This window comes from Homalodisca vitripennis, chromosome 8, assembly GCF_021130785.1.
Source record: "Homalodisca vitripennis isolate AUS2020 chromosome 8, UT_GWSS_2.1, whole genome shotgun sequence".
NCBI lineage: Eukaryota > Metazoa > Arthropoda > Insecta > Hemiptera > Cicadellidae > Homalodisca > Homalodisca vitripennis.
Window position 1 is genome coordinate 35,213,187 of NC_060214.1, and position 22,819 is coordinate 35,236,005.

The following is a 22,819-nucleotide window of genomic DNA, read 5'->3' on the forward strand; positions in this document are numbered from 1 at the left end:
CATGGTTATTAGTGACATAAATTAATGAATAGTTTCAATAAGCAATAAGCATTCTAATGTATCTTACCATAGTAAAATCTTTAAAGCTAAGTATACATTACAAGGCACTACATTTTCGGCATAAATCTTTTTATTTATTTGCGATTATTAGGATTTAGAGGAAAAGTTACAAAAGTAATTTATTTACAATTAAAGTTACCACTAAAACCAGAATTTTTTTAAATGGAAGTAGGCACACGGAATAACTATCTATTACTGAATGTTTGTCAAACTCTGAGAAGCATTATATGAGATCCTACACTTAGTCAGTATTAAACGACCATTAAATTATACGGGTAGTGGTTAGGGAGAGGGGGGGTCGCCAGGGGGTAGGAGGGCTGCGTGCGCCTCTTAAACTTTCCCGCCCGACAAGGTTCAGGCCAGTGGTGCCCGCGCGCCTTTATTATCAACACGTGGCAGAGTGAGCAGCTCCCGCCGCCTTCCCGCGCTGATAACAGATGTGATTAGATAACATGGTAAGTTTTATCTAATAGATATTGTTTATATTTGAGTAAACCTTAATTCAATCTAATGAAAAAATAGTTTGAACTGAAAAGTGTAGGATAATATTTGAAACTTTAAAGTTGAATTAAACTTCTTTACACGATTAATCCAAATCCCTAGTAACATAATCCTGAGTTTAAGTGAATACATTTTTCTTCACGATTTTCACCTTCAACGCTTTCAACTGGTTTTTCTCGTGTTCACTAAAAACATTATTGATCCATATATTCAACACAAATTACATTTTTGTAACAAAAGAATCTACATCATATAAAGTTGTATGAACCGTACACAGTAAAAATACTGAAGTAAATATTTTACTTAAGAACATATATGGAAAAAGGGGTGCGGTGGATATTTCATGTCAGCTTAAGAGTTTTGAGAAGTTGGTAGCACATCAACTCTTTTGGTTGTATATGAAATGAAGTAATGAATTTTATTCCTTTAAAACCACAACATACAGTATAAAATATACAGTAGCCTATAATGAGAAAAAAATAACAAACAGGAATATTAGTTGGCCACAATTACAAGTATGTGTCATACTAATGTGTAACTCTAACCTAAAATACAACTAAAGCAAAGTCAACTTACAAAAAAACTCACTATCTGTCACGCTTGCAAGAAAACATTATGGCATAGAGAAAAATGAGTTAAAACACTGTATATACTTTATCATTACCGGCGTTAATTACAATAGTTATCAGTCAAATTAAATAACATATTTTAATAATAATAAGTATTTTTTATAGTAAATTACTAACCTATCTTATAAATGTACAAAGAATGTAAATTGGCACTTTTACCCCTAATAATATATTCTGAATATAAATTTGTAAAAATAAAAACATGAACAATCACAGAAAAAAGAAATAACTGAAATCATAGCACAAAACTACATGGTAAAGAGTTGATTTAAATTGTAATAGTAATGTTAATATATTCTGCTGACATTTGGTAATTAATAATATGTTTAAAATTAGAGTTTTAATAGATCCGTTTCATCAACACAAAAAAGCTAAATTTTTAATAAAATTTTTTTTTATTTTTACAATTTTTATGTCGAAAGGGTAACAGTTGAACAATTTGGTCCCAATGCATTGATATGCATGCTTAAATATTTACTTTAGGTAGGTACTCTAAAAACTTGTTTATAGCAACTTTTTGTTTTGTAGAAAAGGTCATTAGTTCCAGTATTTCCGCTTCTAATGTAAAATATCTTTAAGACTTTGTAAATAAACATATGTTGGATTCGTAGTAATCTTAGTTCGCAAAGCAGAGGATATGAACTGTCATGTTTATATTTCCGAAAGATACTTCTAATAATACGGTTTTGAGTGATTCTATTTTTATCTCAAATGAAAATTTAGCCTGTTTGGTAGAAATGCTTAAGCCAATTCATCTCATCAGAACATTTACGTTACTGTGAATATTATTTTTATATTTAATCACGTAAGCAGTGGATATCGTAACTAACACTTCTAGCATAATTGCAACATTTCGATGATAAATATAAACGCATTAATGAGAAAATTGAAGACAGTCCAGCCAGATTAGAGAATAATTTTGTACTTACAATTTGTTGTTGTTGTGAGAAACAAATCTATGGAAAGCTTATCGAGACTAAAACACAAAACATCGGTTCTCAAAATCCATTTTGTAGAATTAAGATAGTATAATCAATGAATTTAAAATAATTAAGCATATATTACGTTGGATGTGTTAATTCAGAGGCAATAAAAATGACAGTTTTGCATCATATTTTACTAACTATAACTCAAATGCTACTATTTATTTATTACAAACCAACGGAAAACTATATTAAATTATAAAAAGGAGGAACAGTACGTTATAAATGTTTGAAAGCAACAATTAAACAAAGAGACAAGCCGGATGAAGCATAATATAAAGTAAAAAAGTAGTAACAAATTTACATACGGTAATAACAAATAGGCAAGGACAAACTACGAAATCTAAAACACGGAATTGTATCTAAACATTCAACAAGCTAAAAATATTAACTGTAGAAAGCAACAACAACGGTAATAACAATAGACATACAAGATAGATGGGTGTTAAAGAAATAGTTTAACTTACCATTTCATAACACTTTTTTCACTGATTATTTGATACATATTAAAGGTAATATAATAGACGATGGTTCAAACAGATTGTATTTATTCTGAAATTAGTATGCAGAATATCCATTTCTATTAAGCTTATTATATAGGCCGGTAAACTGGAATGTTCCACGCTTAATGCTGTTATGCGCTTAAAGTAGATATTTAAATTTAAAATCTTTTTATATGATTCAACAACCAAACATATTGTTTAATACACCCACGTTTTAAAACTCAACCTTTCTCATTATTCCATTTCAATCTTCATCAATATCTTAAGGTATTACTTGCTCTCGTTTACAATTCAATACTAAACACACTTTCAGGTATTCCTTGCTCTCGTTTACATTTCAATATTAATCATCACCTTCAGGTATTCCTTGTTCTCGTTTACATTTCATTATTAATAGCGCCTTCCAGTATTCATGCTCTCGTTTACATTTCAATATTAATAGCACCTTCAGGTATTCCTTGCTCTCGTTTACATTTCAATATTAATCATCACCTTCAGGTATTCCTTGCTCTCGTTTACATTTCAATATTAATCATCACCTTCAGGTATTCCTTGTTCTCGTTTACATTTCATTATTAATAGCACCTTCCAGTATTCATGCTCTCGTTTACATTTCAATATTAATAGCACCTTCAGGTATTCCTTGCTCTCGTTTACAGTTCAATCTTTATCAGAATCTAAAGACATTCAGTTTACATTTAAATATTTATCAGCATTCTCAGATATTTCTTGCTATCGTTCAATTTTCCATATTTATCAGCATCCTCTGGCATTCCTTACTCTCGTTTGCATTTCAACCTCCAAGAATATCTTAATGCTTTCCTTGCTCTCGTTTATATTTCAATCTGCATTGCCATACTCTGACATTCCCTGATATAGTTTACATTTTCTATGTTCACCACCATCCTCTGGCATTCTCTCGTTATTAGAAAAACAAAGGATATACCTCGTTGTAAGTTTGGAAGGTAGATTGATAAATACCACTTTAAGAAAATTGCTGTTATCTATGTGCATTTCACTTAGACATTATATGAATAAATTGTAAATTAAATTCCCGCTAGTTTTTAAATTTATTTATTGTAAAAATAATTATATTCTGGAATATTAAATCTAATACTAATTACTTTCAATCAAATACACTGTTGCTATTCAAATAAACTAATTTAATATCTTTTATATTTACCACGGATAGGCAACTAACTTCAACAATCCTAACCAAAATCCGCTCGCTAATAAGTTCTATTCATTTTATGACGTTATGCTTTCCAAAATACAGATTGTATTGTTTGCATTAATCTATACCAATAAAATTAATTCAAAAATTCAAATATTATGCTATTATCATTACATGTCAATCTCTTGTGCTGCTTAATAATTATTAAAGCTTATATTTTTTCAATTCAAATAATTTAAAGCGCATGTAAAATTCATATCTTCAAATACAAATTCTTTATTTATAAAGATTTTATTTTGTTCCTTTCATTTACAATCTCAGGTATGTGATATTTTTTCTACAGAAATGCTTGATAAGCGCATATTTTTCTCAAAATTATTTATATATAGGGTTTTTCAAGAGAGGTTAGTTAATCTCCAGGAAATAGTAATAGACTAAAAAAGCCAAAGGTCCATATGCACATAAAGTATATCATACATTGTCTTGCTTCGTTAAGTGTCTGTCTGTCGTTATGCGTTTTTTATTTAAAAACATACGTCTTACAATGGTTAATACGAATAACTTGAAACTGAGCATTTACGTTAAGCTAATCAAAGAACATTTTAAAATTAAATAATACATGTAGCCTACATTTTAAGTTTATTATAACATATATAAGAGTATCCGTAATAAAGATTTACTGTACAAAATGCAAAGAATATACTGTATGTTTACCCAATGCAATTGCAGCCATTTTGGTCTATCTTAAATTTTCAAACGTGGAAAAAGTTTTGATTCAAGGAATGACTTATGACAATAGATAGGATATTACAGAGGCATATATAGGATATTACAGTTTATAGGATATTAAACTGTATTGAAGACACCCTTAAAATTAATAATGGTTTAGTATCATTTAAAAAAACGAATAAGAAATTCCATTGGGTTTTTAAAAATCCACACATTTGTAGCTTAGAATGTTTAGGGATACAATAATTAAATATACACGAGTTCGTGAAATAAAAATAAAAATATTGATATTCAGCAGAGTGTAACACAGTCATAAAACTAAACTTGTAGTAGAAGTTGAAAAAATTTAAATACTTGCAAATAATACATCCTGTTATCTAAGGATATTGAGAGAAACTTTTGACATAATTAAGAAGGAAAATAACTTCAACAACGAAGATACCATTCAATAATTAAATAGCTGCTGTAATAAAATAGTTACATTCATAAAAGATTGGTTAATATTCTACCAATCACGGTATAATTAATTACTCCTCTCAACTTTCTTAATAAGCAACATTTTATTAGACGCTGGTAATTCATAACTAATGACTGAAAAATATTAAATAATAATAATAAATTCTTTGTTTTCTCAATTTGCAAAATACTTTAAGAATTTCTTAAATACAATCATCAATGCATAAATAAATAAGACTCTTTTACATAAAAAACTTAGATAAATAAATGTCCTTGCCAAGTCTGACCAAAAAGTAAAAGCAAAACTCGAAATACATACAAACTAAAAATTTATCTTAAATACAAAGAATAACAAAAAATTAAAAATGACCTAATTAATGCTTTTATTATTGAACAAAGTATGTACATAATATACACACATACATACATATGCATGTACACTACACATATTCTCACATAAAAGTCAATGAAATTGTTCAATTATATTTTTAAATAGAAAAGCTAGGCCACTTTGCCTAATAGGAGGTTCCTTTCACTTACATTTTACTTAGTTAAACAGCGATCAGATAATAAAATTTGATTATTTATATTTCTTTCATCAGCCAATGTCTAAATTTGTTTTCATAATTGCTTTCAAATCAAGAGATGTAATTAGCAATAAATATTTTTTTCACGAACAAGCAGTGAATTTATGATTATAATTGTAGTCATTATATTATTATTATTATTATTAATAGGCTCTAACTACAATTATATCAAGCATACTATTGTATAGGTACCGTTCCAATGGTAATCCAGCAGGAAAACGTATATAGTAGTCATTACACTTAGCCTCGTAAGTTTAATAACCAAATTTCATTATACCCTAATAATCAGTTTTAGTACATAAATGTGACAATATTTCCTGATAATTTAACTGGAAGCAAGTGCTCTTACCCACTGCTACGTTTTAAACAATGTGACCTAGTGCCCACTTTAATACATACATGGTGTCACAGTATTTAGTGACAAAGGGAAATTATATTCCAAAATATAGACTGCCACTAGTGGTGTAAGCTAATTATGCTTTAGACTGCCATGCTTGAATATCGTGACCTAGTACCAACTTTAATGCATACGTGATGTCACAGACTTCACTGTCAAAGAGTCATTTTATTTTAAATTCTAGACTGCCACTAGTGGTGTAAGCTAATTATACTTTAGACTGCCATGCTTGAATATCGTGACCTAGTACCAACTTTAATGCATACGTGATGTCACAGACTTCACTGTCAAAGAGTCATTTTATTTTAAATTCTAGACTGTCACTTGTGGTGTAAGCTAATTATGCTTTAGACTGCCATGCTTGAATATCGTGACCTAGTACCAACTTTAATGAATACGTGTTGTCACAGACTTCACTGTCAAAGAGTCATTTTATTTTAAATTCTAGACTGTCACTTGTGGGGTAAGCTAGTTATGCTTTAGACTGCCATGCTTGAGTATCGTGACCTAGCACCAACTTTAATGCATACGTGTTGTCACAGACTTCACTGTCAAAGAGTCATTTTATTGTAAATTCTAGACTGTCACTTGTGGTGTAATCTAGTTATGCTTTAGACTGCCATGCTTGAGTATCGTGACATTGCACCAACTTTAATCCATACGTGTTGTCACAGACTTCACTGTCAAAGAGTCATTTTATTTTAAATTCTAGACTGTCACTTGTGGTGTAAGCTAGTTCCGCTTCAGACTGCAATGCTAGATCATCGTGACCTTAATACATACATGGTGTCCCCTAGTATTTAGTGACAAATTTACATTATATTACAACATCTAGACTGCCATTAGCGGTGTAGTTAGTTTCATAACAGACTGGCATGTTGTGAACCACGTCACCAAGTACAAACTTTAATATACAAAAGGTATCTTAGTATTTATTGACAAAGTGGCGTTATATTGCAAAATCTAGACTGTCATTGCGACCGCGCGCGTGTGTGTGTATGTGTGTAGGCATGTGTGGGATAGGAAGGATGGATGTGCCGTAAATTAGTTGGTACTAAGTAAACCTTGTGATTGTGTCTGTTCTGAAATCAAAATGCGTGGAATGTTTGCTATTTGGAAACGAGGTACGCAGGGCAAACTATTTATGCCCTTAATGGATTATAAGCTTACTCCATATTTGTACCTACCTATAGTTAGAGCCACAGTCCTTTTGCCCAGATATACTGCTTCTGTTATTTCCACTTTAAAAACAAAGAATGAGTAAACTTGTTGTTAATTATTTAAAATATATCAATTAGTTAATTTAAAGTGGACTGATTGGACATGATTCTCGCACACAGGTTACGACCAGTGCGAGGATATTTTTCTATACTGTGTTTACTATGGATGTTTAATGAGTCTTTTATGGCTGAAAAAATGTATTTTATATTCTATTTTCTATGTAAGTTAGTGTCGTGACAAACTGGCATGCTGCGAACTGCGTGACCCAGAAACGATTGTAATACATAAATGGTGTCACAGTATTTACTGACACAGGGACAGTATATTGCAAAGTCTATACTGTCATTAGCGATGTAAGCTAATGCCGTGACACACTGGTATGTTGTGAACCGCGTGACGAAGGACCAACCTTAATACATACATGGTGTTACAGAATTTACTGACCCAGGGACAGTATATTGCAAAGTCTAGACTGTCATTAGCGATGTAAGCTAATGCCATGACACACTGGCATGTTGTGAACCGCGTGACCAAGGACCAACCTTAATACATACATGGTGTCACAGAATTTACTGACACAAGGACAGTATATTACAAAGTCTAGACTGTCATTAGCGATGTAAGCTAATGCCGTGACACACTGGCATGTTGTGAACCGCGTGACCAAGTACCAACCTTAATACATACATAGTGTCACAGTATTTACTGACACAAGGACAGTATATTACAAAGTCTAGACTGTCATTAGCGATGTAAGCTAATGCCGTGACACACTGGCATGTTGTGAACCGCGTGACCAAGTACCAACCTTAATACATACATGGTGTCACAGAATGTACTGACACAGGGACAGTATTTTGCAAAGTCTAGACTGTCATTAGCTATGTAAGCTAATGCCGTGACACACTGGTATGTTGTGAAACGCGTGACCAAGTACCAACCTTAATACATACATAGTGTCACAGTATTTACTAACCCAGGGACAGTATATTGCAAAGTCTAGACTGTCATTAGCGATGTAAGCTAATGCCGTGACACACTGACATGTTGTGAACCGCGTGACCAAGTACCAACCTTAATACATACATGGTGTCACAGAATGTACTGACACAGGGACAGTATTTTGCAAAGTCTAGACTGTCATTAGCGATGTAAGCTAATGCCGTGACACACTGGCATGTTGTGAACCGTGTGACCAAGGACCAACCTTAATACATACATGGTGTCACAGTGTTTACTGACACAGGGACAGTATATTGCAAAGTCTAGACTGTCATTAGCGATGTAAGCTAATGCCGTGACACACTGGCATGTTGTGAACCGCGTGACCAAGTACCAACCTTAATACATACATGGTGTCACAGTATTTACTGACCCAGGGACAGTATATTGCAAAGTCTAGACTGTCATTAGCGATTTAAGCTAATGCCGTGACACACTGGCATGTTGTGAACCGCGTGACCAAGTACCAACCTTGAAGAAAGTTTCGTGTGAAACGATTATTCTTAATACCACATGCTATGAAAACTGAGACTTAATAATTATAATTTGCCAGTATAATTATTACACCTTCCTTTCATCTCTCAGCTTTGAACTGTAAAGGCTTGGACTTTTTTAAACTATAAAGTATACAAAATGTTATCATTATGGAAGAGACATTAGGGTATAGTGATTCCAAAATGATATATTGTTATCACTAAACGAAATAATACTTTTATGTTACAAAGAAATAAATTGATATTCAACCAGACATTGAAACAGGTTGATTTGGTTAATTAATGGTAATACTGATTTGGGTGTTAGCCCTTTTGCTAAATATTCAAATTTATTATTTCCGTTACTGTCATATTTGCATAATACTTAAAACCAAAACACGTTTGAATGAGGTAAAATAATGAACGCCTCTATAATTCAAATTCTTTCACACATTAAGGTTTCCGACCCATAATATCTGTAAATTTATATGAGATGTGTACGAACCTAAAATAAAAGTACATAGCAATTATATAATAACAGGCCTTCTTGTATTTTCTGGAATTATCTACTAGAGAAATGCGATAACTTTGCATCTGCGTACCCGGATATTTATACCAAGCAAGAATGTGCTTTAACTGTTACACAAGTTGAAACAACTGGTTGGAAAAGGATAACACGATTTCAAACATTTTTATGTTACGAAATCTGAACACTACATTTAGATCGTTTGAAATTTATCCTTATCTTCATTTTGAAAAATCCTTAAGGTATAAAATTATAGAACTAAATTTTACTCTTTATAGCGTTGAATTCACCAAGCTCAAACAACAACAAAAGTTGTGTGACAAATAATATAAAATATATACTTGTATAACCAGAACTGTGAATATGAGGACCATCCATAATACTGCAAAAACAAGCGGAAACACTTTCTGCATGCCCCAGAGAAGACAAGGAACTGGTGAAAATCAATATCGGAATTTCCTAAGACATGTCCAGAAAACAAAAGAAGATGATGGGGTTGGTAGGTAGGGGATCAAGGGAATATGCCTTTGGCCTTCATTATTTCATAATAATAATAATCATCTTTATTCAAGAAAGATGCATATACATGTAACAATACACCGAAACAACATACATAACAACAAACGCAATAAAACAACAACGCATAATTACCTAACTGTATCATATGCGTATAAATGGATCCCTAGACCATGCTCGAAAGGGATCCCTTCAATATATTTTTATTACTCTAAAAAAGACAGTTGTCCACAAAACATTTTTTTTAATTGTATTAAAATAATAACAATTAAGATAAATAACACTAAAATACCAATGAGTTATATAACAGAGAAAACAAAAATATCAAAAACATTTTGCTAGTATCAATATCTCATTATTTTAAAGTCTTGGTTAATAGACTATTAATTAAAGCTTGCTAATGAACACTGTTAAGTTAATGAAAATAATTCTAATAAATACCCGTAAATATTTATAATCATAAAAGTAACTAAGCCAATGATTTAATTACAAAACTTAACATGTTAAAATAAATAACCCATTTGGTACTATATTAAGCAACTTAAATATTAATTATACAAATGCACACTATATACACACAAAAACACACACACATACAGCATACATGTGTACATACAACTCAACAGTTTAAAATTATAATAAATTATTAATATTTTTTTCTCATACCCATGAATTTTATAGTGTATTATAACCTAGATTATATTGATGTATTACGTTAGTTATTAACCTGAGGAAGAGGTCAGATTGTAGATCTTGAAACGTAGTGTCATTAAGTTTTTCAATAACTGAACGATGAAAAATTTCCGGAAAATCCTGTTTCTTTTAAAATCCGACCATCGTCAAAAGCAAACTTTATCGACTCTTCGCGGATTCCGCAGATAAGTGAATTTTTCGTGTAATCCAAAAAATATCCTATAGTGGCTACAACATGGACAGTGTCTTGCATTAATTAAGACGATTCATATTAAATTAGATGAAGATATAGTATTTACTATTCATTGCAAATTCTGGATGGCACACCCTAACTGGAAAATAGCTAACCCCATGCCCTACTGTATTGCAGTCTACTCCATAATAACTTTATATCTTGGATCTTTTTTAAGTTTTGCAAACTTAATTAGTGTATTTTGTAATGTGAAATTTGTATCGCGAACCACACTCAAAGTGGATGAACCGTCCACGAATAGCCGAGAGTTTTCTGTATTCCAAATAAATTAAAATGCCCTACATTATTTATGCACTGTCAAGTAAATTAGACCGGAACTTAATGGACTAATCAAGAAATCACCTCATTCCCCTGCTTAACTTTTTCTGCAGGGCTTAGGTACTTTCAGGAACAGTGTTCTAGGAATGGAAGCCAAGCAGTCTAGAATAGCTAATGGCAAAACAGTGAAGTCTCTGCTTACATGACACGTCTAGTACGTAGAACTTTTAATAAATGAATTTTCGACAGGTTGGAAGATTGCTTGGCAGCTAGTGACAGTCACGTAAATCTTAGTTTGCGAAACACAAACGTGCTCACAATGTGCAATTCAACTTCACTGTAAAACATTACAGAGTTTATTATAATTTAAGCAAATTGTGAATGTTTCTAATAATTATAAGTAGGCATATGAATTTATGATAAATAGCCACCACTACATTGAAAGAACTGGACTGAATTTCAGCAAATGCCATCTCTTGGAAAATTGGAAAAATTGTCATCTGCCTGTTTATCTGGCGGTCCTCAGAATTTTAAAAATATCCACAAAGCTCTTTCACACTTTTAAATAACTTTATTTACTAAAGTATATACAGTACAAGAGTGAGATTAACATAGGATTAAAGAGTCCTTTAATCAGTTTTACGTCTGTAATTTGAGTACGACCTAAGCACCGTGAACAGCCCTGCAGACGTACAAACGAACTTTGATCTATTCCTATACGTTTTTCCCTGGATTTCAGGGATAACTGACTCAATCGTAACTTTAAGTGTCGATATTTTGAATATGTTCACTACAAACTTCACTTTTGACACAGCTGCATAAATGGATATCTAAAGGGATAAGGTAAAGTGAGCCTGATGGTCAAGTCTTCCACCCATACATAGTCCTACTCAAATTCCAAGACATTTCTTGTTTAAAAAATCACGAACAAATTTGCCTTAGTGAAAAGGCTTCATTTTTGTTGAAAAATCAAATTTTGATTTTCAATTTGTGGAAGAGCCTAGTTTTCTAGTGTATAAAAATAGGTCAATCTATTAATAGTGTTACCATGCAAAGAAACGTTGTCAAATAACAGTATCAAAAAGAACACGTTGAAAGTTTATCACGCTGATGTTACAAAATACGTCAACCACATGTTACTAGATGATGCCAATTTTGTTAACTAAATTGATGAAAACAAACCTTTAAAAACTACTGTTTTAATTTATATTTCTTTCATTTATAGTATGTGATCAATAATTTTGTAGTTTATGGACACCGGTATTTACGTAAAATCTCGTATCTAGGGTTTTCTCAAAGTATGAATTCCAGGAATTTCTTGTCCCTCAGTGTTATTGAGTCTGAGCTTCACCAATTGCGGTGTAATTTAAAGTGTAAGGACACGTCTACGTCGACCTCAATGTCGCTCTATTGTAATATTTCTGCTGCTACACGTATAAATTAATTCCATATTAGATAAAAGGGGTCGTCTTATTTCGTTTCGTTTCCCAGCAGGGATCACTTCTAGCTGGTTTATACCTTTCAGTTGAACCTACCACTGGGCACAGGATAACCAATGTGTCGCTTAGATCTAAGCTACCTTTATGGACGTCCAGGAGCGACACATCACTAACCGCAAATGTCAAGATGCTGGGGCGCAAGGGAATTCAATAGGTCTAGTTTATTGTTGGGAGATGACTGTTGGAGTTGGGGAGGTCCATTCCCTAAGTGTCAGAGGATCTTGCTAGCCTCAAACAAGGGTGTGTCACCCCACTCCTGCTTTGTCTGGAGAGGCTGGTTCAGAGCTGGCCTTCCCTTCTTTCGTTGGGACATGACTTTGAGATTATTGTCATAAATTCTTCCTCATGGATCTCGATAGTAGGTCGCCCCTACCCCCAACCTTACCCATCCTAAATATCCTAAATATCCTGAAGCAGCGCAAAAAGCCTTATAGGATTAGGTGCAATTTGTAAGCTTCTTGTCCTAAGAGAACAAAAAAAGGTATTTCTTTGCCACCCCCCAGCTGTTTTTGCAACGCCTAGAAAGTGATCGCGTGGTAGATTTAAGGTCACGTCTAAGGTTTCTCGCCGTCTCTCCGTTTTATATTGTTGCCACTCCACAGTATATTGTTGCTACGGCGCGTAGAAAGAGATCGCGTGGTAGATGAAAGGTCACGTGATTTACATGTTGAGGTCTTTAAAGAAAGTTCACGTAGCTGTAAAATTTAACCACTCTGTTTTATTGACGGCAAACACGCCAGAGTGAGCTTAGGTTAACTGTGGAATAATTGTGCTGAATATATGAATAACAATAGAGATTGAATCATTAGGATAACACTATAGTCAGTTGTGCCGGTGATTAACATGTCATTTGTGGTGGTCGTAATATATTCTATACAACTAATACGAATATATAATAAATATTTTTAGGTCATTGGTATTTGTGTTGACTATAAATATAACAGTTTAAGAGCTGGACTTTAAGGTGACATGATTGCACTATATAACTTGTTTAAAGAGTCACTTGTTAAAGTCTGGTTTGTAAAGCATAAATCTCAATATGATACTTTTAATCTAGGCAAAAAAAAAAAAATTTCTATATCAATTCAAATGTTAACGACTGACTTAGTAACTCCAATGTCAGTGGTTTTAAGAATTTTGTTAACATACGTCCGTCCTTTGCAAGAATTATAATCAATTTCTTGATCGCATTGGAATTGTGACATTGTTTGACACTCAATTATTATTGTACGGATTACTCCTCCACAATTTTAAGCTTTCTTTCTTAGTTGTAAGAATTGTTTCACGGTTGTTAATAATGTTTACTAATTCTAAGCATGCGATGATAGTTTGTTACGAGAGCAAATTGTCTGTTGAATAGAGCAAATTATTTATTTTCTTAATTCTAATTTGACTTAATAGATAATGGATCCTGCGTTGCTGTTGTGAAAAGACCCTAATTTTGTCCCCATAAGAACAAGGCTAAGCCTCATGCACATCAATATCGTTATTCTTTTTCGTAACTTATGGGGAATGTCTCATTTTCAATATCTTATTGAACATTTAATACATTAAGTGCCAAAAAGTTAAAAATAATATTGAAAAAGAACCTGAAACAATTGGATTTAATAATTATATCTCTATATGAGATACCTACCATAGTTTAATGACTAAATATAAGGCCGTAAAAATGAATGAGGATAATCAAGATGATAGCCACTACATTCGGCTCATAAGCTTCTGATTTATGTTGGTATTATCCTTTTAAAAACTACCTAAAGTAAAGTTTTCACCATTTGAAATTATTAGATTAAGACTTTTAAAATCTCTAATTTTTCAAAGAATATGCCTTCTTCAATAGTCTCAGTGCTGCTTACAGTAGTTATAGTACCACATCTTCGATTAGGTCTACAAAACACTTCTGTATGGTTTTTAAACTCATGATACCATTTATGTCTATAAATTTTGCTGACTTTCTGTCCGAAATACGACCCTAAGTTTTCATAGTCACATAAAAGGTGTACCCAGTATACGAAATGTTTATACACGTCCTGTAACTTTTAAAAGGAATCTCATGTTCCAAGTCTCATTAAAGTATATTTTCTGGAATTATAGTGTTACGGTTATTGTGTATTTATGTTTAGGAAACATGACCTATTACACTTTACATCCAATTCGATCTTTGACTCGATTCATATAAATCGTTTACATACAAATTCACCATTGAATTATATACGTTTTGGATGGGAAGGAACTTTTTGTTTAAAATTCATATACCTTTAAGATAGGGTTTATAAAAGCAGAAAACTAAACACTTTATGGTCACACCATGAGGATTTACCCGCATTTAAATAATGAAAAATTTAGACAATTATTTAATTCCAAATAAAATTGCTGAGGATAAAACGTGAATGTTTAAATTATATATATGAGTTTTAGCTTCAACGTAGTTGAAAGGTTTTTAATAATATATTACTTAAGGAAAATATTTCTTCTTTGAGAAATTTAATTTAATTTTCTTAAGCAAATGACTTTCTCCAGCCATCTTTTATAAAAGAACAGTTCATTGCCTCATAATGTTATCCCAGACTTGTGCTTAAAATTTATTTCCAATCTTTGTAGAACTACAAATAATTGTTTTCAGTTTTGTTTTAACTGCATTTTAACGGACAGTTACCAAAATTTCTTGAAAATTCAAATAAAACCTAACATCAGATTCACTCCGTTTAAGTAGATGAAATAAATAAATGACTACACACAAATAGGGTGAAATGATTAAATGCTATTGTTGGCAGGAATTAATATTTTTCAAATACTTACCTAGAGTAACTTGTTACTAAAACACTTGCATATTGATTGTGTAATGGATTGTCAAGATTTATCAAGTCAGTATATTCATCTAAGATTTATCTGTTATTAAAATGATATTATAATTTTAGGTGGCGTATTGCTGGACAAGATATATTTGGACTTCCTAAGAAATGAGAATATATTTTGATCTTGGATAGAAGAGCGAGGAAGATGCAACCTGAGGCGGAGAGGTTTCTCATAATAATACTGGCGGCTGCTCTTCTCTTGGCCCCAAACAGTGAGTAAATGTTAAGTCATAAATAATTATTGTTCTCATTAAAGCATAATGGGTTTTATCGTTATTTAATTTTCTGTTAGCATCTTATATATAAATTATGATTTAATCTGTAAGGATTCACAGTAAAACAGTTTGTCCTAAGAAACGTTTCGGCTAGTAATTATCAAACTTATTTCAGAAAAAGTATAAATATATATTAAAGGACTATTAACGTTACGATTGTGAAAAAATGAGAAGAGTTCTAAAGGAAATAACATGAGTGAATTCAATTAATTTTCATATATTATTATTATTACTAGAATTATCCAATAAATCTTATCGTTATAATATAGCTACAGTATGGTGGGAAGGGTTGATTAAATGCGAATGTTGAGTTTGGCTCTATTTCTCCTGAGTTTCGATTTCAATAAGATATATTTTAAAGAGAGGCCGATCCCCTGTTAAGCCTTATTCTATCCGTCCTCATGGGCCACTGGCCTGTGCGAGGATGTTATCAAACAGAATAAAGGGGAGTGTCGGTACAGTACAAGATTGATGGTACTGATAAAAAGTGCTTCGGTTACAGAATGATTTGAACCTGCGCTATCTCTAACTCAGACCCAAAGTACAACGTCTTAGACCACTCGGCCATCGGCACTCCCATGACCCGTGGATGGAAGTACACACAAACAACTAAGAACTCATCGTATTTCCAATAATACTTAATACTGAAATCATGGCAAGTACTCAGTAGTATTGCTAAGCTACTGTTCCGGTCTTGCTAGATTCCTTCAGGAAACCAGATTCCAGGAGTGGAACTCCATGACCATCTCAGATTTTGGATGCTGCACTAAGAGGAAGGTGATGCTAACCTTAAAATCGCACTTCTTCTAATGCTGCGCTGAGTTGGCATCGTCATACCTAAATAGTGTAGGTGTTAAATGTATGATGATAAAAGAATGAACATCTCGAAATATAGGTTCATACAGAATTCCTTACTAGTAAACAACTGGTGCAAAAAGTCTGGGTTCCTAGAGCATTACTCTAAATAATTTATAATACTTTATATTATATACTATGAACATATTAAATTATTAAGAACTATTTTATTGGAATTCATATTCTATATTACATCGCTATTGCTAAACTAATAGGACTTGGCCTGGCCATGTTTTATACGATACAAGGACGTAGCCAGTGAGGGAGTTTAAGGGGTCCAGATCCACCCCCAAATTTTCAAAATTTGTAATTACTTTTTTAAGTAAATGATTATTATTGTTACTAAAATAATTAATTATTATTGACATGTACTGCTGAAATATCGCTCTCAACATTGAAACGGGTCAAGAACTTTTTAAAGAACAAAATGGGGCCTTACTCTCTGTCCACTACAGAAAAATATCAGTTCTCTAGGCTCCCCTCCTAGTTTTTTCCTGGCTACGTTCTTGATACGATATGGCACCTCAAAATATTAAAACATTTTTAAACTCCAAATTCCATTTCGTACATACCCATTTAGTAAATTCCATTGGTACATACCCAAACCACCACACAAATATATTGTCCATCTTAATTTTTCCCCCATTATATTAATGTTTATCTCATCCCATAATATAGATGTTAAAAGTGGCCGCATAAAATTGAAGAGAGAGAAGGCGGCAGATTTAAAATAGAACGTTGATTTAAACACTTTAAACACTAGATTATAGTATGTCCACTTGTTCCAGGATCCTTGTGCCTGAAGATGGTCCAGGTCAGGGTGCCCGCTTACAAACTGAAGGGAGAGACAGCGGTTTTGGAGTGTCTGTATGAGCTGGAGGGTTTCGAGAAACTGTACACAGTCAAGTGGTACAAGGAGAACGAAGAGTTCTACCGGTTCGTGCCCAAATACAAGCCATCCCAGATATCATACAGGGTCGAAGGGATCCGCATTGACGTAGGTTTTATATAGTTTACATTTAATTAGCATTGGGGCCTTATTTTACCAGTGCACAGATGTTAAGGTTTAAACGTAAAAGTTTAAGGAAGTCCAAAATACAGGTTAAAAGCAGCCTTAACAATATGCTAAATTCAAGAGTCCATGAAAAATTGAATAACCTTCTGAATGAGACCCCTCTTGGAATGTATAAGTAAGGAGCTGGAACGGAGCTTTTGTTTGATTTAGCGGTTTCATTGAAAGAAAAAATCTCAACTTTGCAAGGTAAACGTACATTGTTTCGAGTTAAATTACCGTAAAAAGTATTGGTTTTAGTTTTAGTGTAGTCAACCCTTATCAAATATTGGAATAGAACTCCTGATTTTCCCTTTTTGAATTGAACAATATTTGCATTCTTTAATTTAATATGTAAATATAATTCCTGACAAGTAAACATTACTAAACCCTCTTATTAAACAAAAGGCTTAATTTTGTACCCAAATTTTTGTTAGTTTTTAATTTTTTGAAATCAGCCTATTGCAATAATATCATTTAATGGAAATTTTGGCATAACTTCGCTTAGCTTTAACAGCGGATAAGAAATATTTCAAATCGCTAATCACACATGTTTAAGAGTGAAAATGATATACGGGGTCTCTCAAGGATCAGTTCTCAGCCCTTCATTATTTCTATCTATTTGGATGAGGTTGGTTCATTGCTATAACATGGAAAACTCGTTAAAACATGGATGAAACGTCTTCTGGCTGCAAACATACAATTATTTAAATAAATACATCCAAAACTGTAATGAATGTGCCTGAAAACAAACAAACGTTTCTAAATATTGATTTGAGATTTGTTTGGCTACGTGCAATCCAACTACCATAATCGACGAGATTGCACTCGAAAGAACGTATCAGTTTAAGTTCTTTAGAATACTTAAATAAGGAATGGCTCGGAATATTAATTGAACCAAAATTTGTGTTTAACTGCCGTCGGACATTTCTATCCTGAAGAAACTATCACAAATCGTTACAGAGCAAACAACTTATTAAGACTCATTTATATCCATACCGACACAAAATATCGTTTTGGGAGATTAGAAATTTAAATCAAAATGAGTCTTTTAAATCAGCTTTCCTAAATATGGAGATTCTTTTTACTTCTGCATACCTGACTGATAAGTTGACTTTACTCTGTAGCACCAGCAGTCCAACGACACCCGAGTGACGCTGAAGACTGTCAGTCTCAAGACTACGGCCAACTACCGCTGCGAGGTATCTGCCGAGGCTCCATCCTTCGCTTCAGCCCAAGGTTCCGGAAGGCTTGAGGTTGTTGGTGAGTACATAGACGTAGACTAATATTTTACACATGGATCCATTATTTTTTTAAATTTTTCATTAAATGATCTCTTTTAAGTCTTTGCAACAGGTTCATTAACATCGTTTGCCTGAATTTCGATGTAGTATATTTCTACTTATTCTACTCCATATCCCTCGTGCTTTTACCTACCTATCCAGTCTTTCTCCTTGATTATTATATTTAATTTACGAAAACTAGATTCATCCCTATACCGATTTTCTTCCTTTTCTATGTGTATATGCTCTCTTGCTTGTCTTACTATTCATGTATTTCATATATATAACGAAATTTTTGGTTATTCATTAATCCAGAGCTTCTTTTCCTCAACAGTTTATAAAAACTTATAACAATTTTGGCCACAGTTCACAGAAAAATTTTTCACTATATCGATAATACCACAAAATATTTTTACATTTTTCAAGGAGGATATTGATGAAGGTTTGTATTATATCATTTAATAGATTACTTTGTGCCTTTGACTCTAATCACGATCATTTTACACTGATCTAAATGCAATGAACATAATTATCTTAAAATGGTATATGTAAATATTTAATTACATAACTGTTTTACAGTGAATTAAATATTTTAAGTAGCTTAAATTTACAATTTGCAAAGAAACCTTTTTGTATCGATCAATATTTTTAATGACACTGCATAATGTTTTACACAATGACCATTATATAAAAGCTACTACTTGAAAGAACAATTTTATTTCTCCCTTTTCTGTCTCTCCGCACGATATTTCAAGAACAAACTAACAGATTTGAGTTTTGGTTTGAAGCTTCCTTTCTATACAAGCAAAATCGAGTTCGATGTTGGTGCGTGTCACTTCTAGGGATTAGGCTGAGCGTTAGAGGACATGAGTACATTTTTCTTATGGACACTCATGACAAGAACTAGAAAATCAAAGGATTAAGTTATCGGTGAATGAACTGTGAGTACAATTATGAAACATAGAGACACATGCAGCCTAATAAAATGAGCAATAGACTTAAACTTTGCATGTAACTATTGCAAAGCCTGTTACGCGGCACGTGGTGTTTTGTATTCCTACTTTATTTTAATAAGTAAACTGTAATAACATAGATAAGAGTAAATACGATAACTATCATGAATTATGAAACAAAATTAGCAAAATTCACTATGTAGCTTTGCCTTTGATAATGAGCCTCAAAAGTTTCAAAATGGCGGCCGCTCATATTTATGAAAAAGCGTTATCCAAAGCGAACTATTTTTCTTCGACAAATAACATATTTAATACATATGAAAATAAATTTATTTAATCACAATTTCGTCTTCAAAGTGGAAACTTATTTGGGGGCTTTCAATAGTTGGTAGGATGTCAAATATTAGGTACCGCCTAACTTAACTGGAAATGTACATGTTACTTTGGCTTTTCAATTTATCTCAAGGGTTTTAAGCAAGGAATTCGCAAAAACCCAAAACCACAATAACACACAATTTTATAATACTACAAAAATGGCGATGAGCATTTTAATTTCCTTAATTACTTGTTGATTAAATCTAAACTTTGTAATAAGCTAGTTCTAACTTATTGCTTGCTAAATTATTTAATCTAAACCAATAATAGGTTTCAAGATGGCGACCACTTGCAACACTTTTGTGAAGAAATATTTTACTCAGCCTTATTCATTAAGAAGAAGGCGTGTGTTTGTTTGAATTTATATTGACCACACCCAGATGTGTGACATCATCAATATATTAATTTTAACAAGTTTTAGAAACTTAAAGTAAAACTCTTTGGTTAGCCTTTGTTGTCTGAAAATGGTTCCTCCTCGGTCAGACTCTTTCTCAGTCACGCTCTTCCTTAGTCAGTCAGGCTTTTCCTTAATCACGCTCTTGCTCAGTCAGGCTCTTCCTTAATCACTCTCTTCCTCAGTAAGGCTCTTCCTCAGTCAGGCTCTTCCTCAGTCAGGATCTTCCTTAATCACGCTCTTCCTGGTCACGCTCTTCCTAGTCAGGCTCTTCCTCAGTCAGTCTGGAATATCCCAATATTACAATTAATTGGGTGATCAATTCTTTGACGTGGTGTGAAATATAAATATTAAATATTGAGTACATTAAAATAAACCTAAATAATATAAACTAGTGTTACGCGAATTGAAATAACAGTACACAAGTTACCAATGTCCTAAAGTATCTGTTACTTTTACCACTATCATCGTGAAATAAATTTTAAATAAACACTGTTTAACCAATCCAGATTTTACTAGATTTAATACTTAACGATATACAAACACAATATTATATGTATCGTTTTATTCACTTCAATGTGAACAATGTGTGAGTAAATAATTTTAAACATATATAATATTACTTAGCTGATATCACTGACTTCAGTATTTTTATAATAGGGAAGAATTTTATCTCGACCAACCGTTATACAGCAAGGAAGTGTTGCAGAGTCAGACGTAAATATTGCAGTAACATCGACAGAGGTAGAGACGAAAAGTTGTTGTCGTCACCATGACAACCGCCTCGGCACTTACCATAGATATTGTCAAAGACAGCAAGAGAGGGAGACGTATTAGACCTGGAATCGCTAATACAATTCTTTGTAAAGGTGTCGTCATCTTCTAGATTATTAATAAAGTTTAAATTAACGACTTGTTTAGTTTGAAATTAAATATAACATAAACCTATTGTTCGGTTAGTAATTAAATATTTACGTCTTGTTTAAAAAGGTGACGTAAATTTATGGAAGTACAGGGTAATATATATAAAAGTGTAAAGCAGTAACTCTAATATAAAATTTTGTGAACTTCCTTCTTCAAGAAAAAAAAACACTTAAGAATAAATGTATGAATTGAAAAAGTCTGTATAAAAAATAACATGTACTTCTTAATGTTATGAGCATATGGAATGCAACATTAATATAATTGGGGCCTTTCATTGTACTTGCTGATGCTTTTGGAGCACGGTTTATTTACCGCATAGCACAGATTTGTCATATTAAACTACCTTCACTTCTGTATTTTGCATGTAAATATATTTTAGTTATTTGTCAACTAACTAAAAATGTTGACACCATCAATAGGTTCTCTAAATCTATTTAGGTTATATTGATATGTACAACGATGCCAAACGAGCGAAGCATATCTGTTATGCCTAGAACCTAACCAACGATTTCAAACTGACATGATATGCATCATCTTTTGAGATTGTGAAGAAACAGAAAATCTCTATAAGAGAGAAGTAGGAGTACTATGGAGTCATCTTCTAGTAGTAGTATTCTGCAAGATGGTTACAAGAAATTCAGGCATGGGTAGGCTCATAAACTCAATGTTTGAAAAGAATATCTTTTAGTAGACATTATAACAAAATAAATTTATTTGGACAGGCTTGTACGAATTGAAGCAATAAATACAATGGATTACAGCTAAACTTTCTTATCTTGGAAGCACATTCGAATTAGTTGCGCATCTCTATTCTAGTTTCTTTACTCACCTTATTGCTATATGACGCAATTCATCGCTTAGTTCAGTGATAATTTAAATATTATTTTCGTATAAGAGATTCAATGAAAATGTAATCATAGTGACTGTTTCAGTATCTAATTTCATTGTCATGCACTGTTCCAGTACTACCCACGAATGGTCCACATATCACTGGAGAGAAGAACCAGTACATGGTGGGGGACGAAATAGACCTCACCTGCACCTCCGGCAAGTCCTACCCGCCTTCCGAACTCAAGTGGCTTGTCAATGACCAGGAGGTACGGTCTTGTGGTGGTTCTTCCTCTTACTCATTTCTACCATAGTGCAGATCTTAAGTTATTTTTCTATTGTTTTGTTTTTAGTCTGAAGTCCAGTCATTATTTTAGCCAATATATTATTTACAATAAGGAATCTGATTAGAGACCCTTTCACGTAATTGAGTGAAAAACAATGAACTGCGTATGGTTAATTGTTATTTTACACAGAAACAGTGATAAATTCACATACAACAAACTATTAGAGAATATCTTCCTAAAAGACTTAGCAATCGGTCAAATCAGCATCTTGGTGACATA

General features: G+C 32.7%; 1 protein-coding gene across 1 annotated transcript in view; it reads left to right on the forward strand.

Moving 5' to 3' along the window:
- Positions 1-412: 412 nt before the first annotated feature.
- LOC124367556 overlaps positions 413-22,819 on the forward strand; it is a 42,672-nt gene continuing 20,265 nt past the window's right edge. The window contains exons 1-5 of the mRNA XM_046824489.1: positions 413-515; positions 15,379-15,527; positions 17,234-17,442; positions 18,624-18,759; positions 22,389-22,522. Of these exons, the coding sequence (XP_046680445.1) occupies positions 15,461-15,527; positions 17,234-17,442; positions 18,624-18,759; positions 22,389-22,522 (546 nt within the window). The 5' untranslated portion in view covers positions 413-515; positions 15,379-15,460. The remainder of the gene's footprint in view (positions 516-15,378; positions 15,528-17,233; positions 17,443-18,623; positions 18,760-22,388; positions 22,523-22,819) is intronic.